The sequence below is a fragment of the Phoenix dactylifera genome, chromosome 9 (genome assembly GCF_051530095.1).
Source record: "Phoenix dactylifera cultivar Ajwa chromosome 9, Ajwa_hap1_PhDact_Kaust_v1.1, whole genome shotgun sequence".
Classification (NCBI taxonomy): Eukaryota; Viridiplantae; Streptophyta; class Magnoliopsida; order Arecales; family Arecaceae; genus Phoenix; species Phoenix dactylifera.
In genome coordinates, this window is record NC_143198.1 from 32,724,302 (window position 1) to 32,729,857 (window position 5,556).

General features: G+C 41.0%; 1 protein-coding gene across 1 annotated transcript; it reads left to right on the forward strand.

Moving 5' to 3' along the window:
- The first annotated feature begins 1,054 nt into the window (after positions 1-1,054).
- On the forward strand, positions 1,055-5,046 carry LOC103720525 (uncharacterized). Its single transcript, XM_008810273.6, has 3 exons — positions 1,055-1,753; positions 2,683-3,074; positions 3,711-5,046. The coding sequence occupies exons 1-3, from the start codon at positions 1,633-1,635 to the stop codon at positions 4,107-4,109; spliced, it is 912 nt and encodes a 303-aa protein (XP_008808495.4). The 5' UTR covers positions 1,055-1,632; the 3' UTR covers positions 4,110-5,046.
- The last annotated feature ends 510 nt before the right edge of the window (positions 5,047-5,556 follow it).

Sequence of the window (5,556 nt, forward strand, 5' to 3'; positions counted from 1 at the left end):
AAAAGCAGGGATTAGTGGTATGCGGACAGAAGTTTTGTAACTATTGGACCACCTGAACTCTTCTTTTGGACAAAGATAATCCTAAATATGTCGCTGTAACATCAAGGATTCCTCTGATTTAATGAGTGGAATGGAACAAAATTGAGTTTTGTATTGTTTAGATTCTTAAAAAAAAAAAAAAGACGTGGCATGGCATAGATGCAAGCAGATGCTCTTTAAGTGTCATCATCAAGCTTGGAAGGTGTAGGCATGGCTGAAAATTCTAAGGGTGGATTATCTTTACCAGTTCCACTTGTATGCGTGTCACCTTAGCCATGCTAATCCTAGTTTCCTGTGGATTATTGTGTCTAGAGTTCAATTATTTCAAGGTTTTTTTAAGAGGTGCTCGCAGGACATGAGGAATCCATAGAAATTAGAATATGAAACTAGAGATATTTTTACCAATGGTTTTCACTCAAGATACATCGTCTCAGTCTTAGATCTCGTAGCAATACCATTCTATTATTATATCGGTACATCCGTTACTCAACATGCGCTTTTTTTATAAGATACAATGAGATGTATCAAAGATGGTAAGTTCTTATAAGTAAAACTTTTAACATCCATTTAACTCAAAAAAGAGATAAAATAGAAAGGTTAGGTGAATACAAAGACAGATAATCGCCTGAATAAGATTGGCAGCCTTTGAATTAAGTGCTAATGGATTGAATATATAAGAGAGTGAACAAAAGTCGCATAGACAATGAGATTCATGCTTTAAAACTTTGATTTAATAGTAAAATTGACTGAGTTGCCTTCTATATAGCTCAGCAATTTAGAGAGGATTCTCTGGACTCATCGAAAGGTTCCTTCAATATTATTGTATTAAATTTTTGTTCTTGATTCAATTGGCTGCATCTATTCCGGAGCAGCCGTTGTACTTAAAAAAATAAATAAAGTTGTAGAGGACTGCAACGAGCAACTTTGTTTGTGAAGACAACGTGGGGGCATTTCGGCCATTTCAACTCCAAGCCATCAGCGAGCCAAGAAAGCAGCAGTGGCATCGCCTAGTGATGCCACTGCGATCTTTATAAACCCCTGCCCTCGAAGCTCTCCGGACAGGGGAAAAATAGCAGGGAGAGACCAGAGCAAAACAAAACAAAACCAAATCCTTTTCCATTCTTCTCTCCCACCACTGGTCTCTGTCTTCTCCGTCGGAATTCTTTCCACCCACGCCCCAATCTTCGTCTCCTTCCATTAACTCCTCTTCCCCTGGGAGGGGGAGAGAAACTAAGAGATGGCTCTTGGTAGCCCCTGCTCTATTGCCTCTTCCAACGCCTCTGTCATCATGATCACCCGCTTCTTCCGTCACTAGCTACATAAGAAGAGAGAAGTAACGGGTGTAGGAGACCTTTCGGAAGGGAGAAAGCATGGCCTTCTGATCTTAAGCCGGCTCGCTAAAGAGTTCCGGGAAGAACAGAGACAGAAAGGGCGAGAAGAAGAGGAAGAGAGAGAGAGAGAGAGAGAGAGAGAGAGAGAGAGAGAGGTCGGGAAGGAGTAAAGTTTTGAGAAGTTTCGGGGGAAAAGACACTATCTGGAGAAAGACAGTTTAGAAGAAAAAAAGACAGTGAGGGAGGGAGAGGGGGGAAGAATATGGCGGGAATGAGGGCGTATGGGGCCCCAAATATGGCGGCTTTGCTCCGGCACGAAGGGTTTCCCTCCGACGCTATCGAATCTCTGCTCGTTTCGGACTCTTCTCATGGCGGATTCCTTGGTAACCATCTCGGCTTGTTTTGAATTTTGGAATTTAGTTCGGGTGATAGTTTTTTAGTGCTCGGCTTCAGTTTATTCTCTTATTTTCTTTGATCTGATTCTAATTTTGAGCTGTTTATTTGCCTGCTAAGCTTTTTAGATGGTCAAAGTGGAGATATGTGTGTGTGTGTGTGTTTTGTTCGGGGTGGGGGTGGGGGGATTTGTATAAAGGTTTGCAAGAGGGTTACTGCCACTGATGTTGGATTGGAGTTTGATCTTGGTACTTTTTCCTAGTATGCGTTTTCCATTACTCATCCATCTGAAGTTTTGAGCTTCTGAAGTTTTTCTGGAACCAATCTTAGAAGCATCTCTCTTATTGAGGCCAGATAATCTTGTCGAAAAATTATTTGATTTCTACTTAAGCTGATGGATTTTTTGACATGAGCATAACAAACTACTATGATCGAGACTTTTTGAATTATGATATCAGGATACGTATTAAGTGTATGAGACTTCAGCTTAAAAACTGCGCTTTGATCAATACTCCCACTAATTGTACTTCTCGTTTTTAGCATTTCTTTTTTTTTTTTAAACTAAATATCAAGTAACTTACATGATGGCCTTATCTTGGATTCGAATATTCATATGACATTTTTGTAGGCAATTTGACGAGGCAATTTCGTGATTTTTCCCTTAAAAAAGGTGTTTGCAGTTATTAATTTGATTTAGATATAGAGCAAAATGTTCTTTACTCATTCTTTTTCCATCAAATTTTATGGCGATAGTGAAATGGATTTAGAAACGATATTTTGTTTGTGAACACATAGAAAGTTGGATACACGATGATAGTTTTCTATTTCCTATGTTACTCAAGCTGGTAGATCAAGCTATACATGGCCACAGTTAGAAGATACATATTGAACTCTAAGTTAAAATTCGTTTTGTCCCTAGGCTTGAAATCCATGATGAATATTGAAAATGTTCGTGGGATCACCAATGAAGGATCATTTTACCGGTCCCTTGACTTGGATGAGACCGGTGAGGTGAACCTGGAGGAGTTTTGTCGCCAACCAGATAAGAAGAGGCGGCTAATGGTTGACCAGGTTGAGCTCCTGGAGAAGAATTTTGCTCTTGACAACAAGCTCGAACCAGAGAGAAAGATTCAGCTTGCAAAGGATCTTGGCCTTCAGCCTAGACAGGTAGCCATATGGTTTCAGAACCGCCGGGCCCGATGGAAGACAAAGCAGATGGAGAAGGATTATGGAGCGCTTAAGTCCAGCTATGATGTTCTCAAGGCTGATTTTGAGAAACTACTCAAGGAGAAGGAGAAGCTGAAAGCAGAGGTAATCCATTTCAGTCAAAGCAAATAAATTTATACTGCTTCTCTCCATTTTTTTCAGCTGAAACCTGCATCCCCTTTAAAAATTGCTTGAAACTAATTTTTGGGTGCATGATCTCTTGCATTAACAACACCGTACAATGCTAAAACTCTTTGTTTCTTAATCATGTTCAATACCCTGAAAGCATGAGTAGATGTAAATTTTGCTCTCTTTTCGAATTGACACGACTATTGTCAAGCTGTAGAAAAAGGATTCCTCTAGTTTTAAAGATTTTGTGCATCAGATGCTGAGGAATAGTTCATATGATCACGTTCATTTTCTTATTATGAGTCCGTTATACTACTTCTTGGTCATGTGTCTTGCACAGTTTGCTATATGTTTCATGCTTGTCCGAATGATGTTTCATAAGAATTAATTCCTCATCTTCTGTTCAAGAAACTGCTCTGTCGTTTTTATTTTACCACAACAGCAATTGAGGAAGACAAGAAACCAAAATGCTATTGTGACATGCCTTTCCAAAATTTACGTACTGTCAGTCAAAAGATTTGTCCTGATCTCTGTCTGTCTTTCCTCTATTGCAAAATATATTCAGAACATAAATTATATCTCCCTTATCCCTAAGAATTTTCTCCCGAACAGGTTCTCTTTCTCACAGACAATCTTTGTAAAAGGGAGAAGGGCGACTTAGAAACACACGAAATCAAAAATCCTCCCCTCCTGCTGGAAAAACTAGACATGGCTTCAGTTTTTGAAGAGAAAAAACCTGATATGCATGTTCTGCTGTGTAAACCAGAGGATCTCAGCTCTGCCAACAGTACGGTATCAGACTCGGGTAGCCCTGGGTGCACTGATGGAGTACTCTCTCCACTTATGGGGCAGGCAGGCTCTTCAAATGTCTTCAAACCTGATAGGGCTGTTCTCTTACATGTCGATGAGGACGAGGAAATTAAAGGATGCAGCTCCATGAAGCTTGAAGACAACTCATGTAATTATGTTTTCCCAGTGGAGGACCAGGCTTTCTGGTTCTGGCCCTACTGATATTTCATACTTCCTATTCTATGCATGTCCATCCTGCTGTTAGTCTTTGTTTCTGCTCTAGGATTTTTCCTCTTATGATGTAATGATGAGCAAGGAGATCGGTAAGGGCCATCTGGTGACACCAAACCTAGGTGGTTTGTTGGTTTTCTTCATCCTTCCAAAGTGATGACGATCTCTTTCTCTAAATTTCCCTTTCTCATCCTTCTGAAGTCCAAAATTTGATATCTAAGTTGGTTTGTAACAAAGCCTTGGGCAGCCGAAAGGCCTTCTTTGTAACTATGCATATGAAAAGCTACAAGATTCGGAAGTCAAGCTAGCTCATGGACCTGTGCTATACGGTCTAATGTGGAGCTATATCTGTAACTTCCAAGTGGCAAAAATTAGCATGGGAATATGATCACTGACGTCTTGTTTATCAGAATAGCTTTCGGTATACTCCTTTGGTCTAAAAGAGTTTCTTCAGAAGGCTTTGATCTGTTACGAAGATACGAGTTTTGTTGCCGAGTAGTTTGTGCCACATGGAATCTCGTATAAACAAGCTACAGGGTGTAAGAGTGTTGCTTTTCTGTTGCTGAAGCTTTTCTTGCGGATCCTGATATACGGTTATTTGGATCAGACGTTGTGGAATCCAATGGTTATTTTGCCCCTGGTTTCTTTGTACGAGGTTACTTTTATTTGCCGAGTGGCTTCAATTGTTGATATGAAAGCGACTGGAATGCTCTACTTGTGGCTCCTATTAAAAGATGGATGGTCAAAAGGGGATGTTATTGCAGCTGACTTTCTTTTTTTTTTTTTGTGTTGTTGCTGCTAAAGAGGACATCTGTTTTAGGGTGACGATTGCTTGCAATCTGAACAGCAACATCTACCATTTGTGAGAGTGAGAGAGCTTGTTTTGAAATTTGATAGCAACTAGTACAGACAAACACATATCCATAAAGTAGTGTTGCGTGTTACGGACCAACGGCATCTAACACTGTCGTTAGGGCCCCATGCGATTCACACGTTACCTAATGGATGGTTTTTCTTGTACTTGAAAAAAATATAGCTCTTCTTGGCAAAAAGAGAGAATAAGAGTGCCTTTATCAGTGCAAAACCATTCGATATGCCTAGGCCTAGCACTACCAGATGGGGAGGGGGGAGGGAAACAAAAGAACCTGTTCTATATCCATCGAGCCAATTACATCTCCAGGCCATCTCAGCAGTCGCAACGGCCAGACGGAAGCTGCCACGAAAAATGTGGCCGGCTCCCACTGGAAAGAGATCTTTGCCGCCGACCTCCGCAGCTCGAATGGGAGCTCCAGAGGTGTCCATCCTTGATGCGACGTGCCCGGCACACGTGTCCGTCTGTGAGTGGCTGTACCAGGACCGGAGAGAAGCGGGGCCCGCGATCAGCCCATCAGGAGAGTGATCCAATCCCTTTCTAACGGCATTTCATTTCTAATAAACA

Excerpts from the sequence above, each read along its gene's own strand:
- LOC103720525 (XM_008810273.6), top strand. The coding sequence starts at position 1,633 with ATGGCGGGAATGAGGGCGTATGGGGCCCCAAATATGGCGGCTTTGCTC. Across the intron at positions 1,754-2,682 it reads TTCTCATGGCGGATTCCTTG|GCTTGAAATCCATGATGAAT; the intron begins GTAACCATCTCG and ends TTTTGTCCCTAG. Across the intron at positions 3,075-3,710 it reads AGGAGAAGCTGAAAGCAGAG|GTTCTCTTTCTCACAGACAA; the intron begins GTAATCCATTTC and ends TCTCCCGAACAG.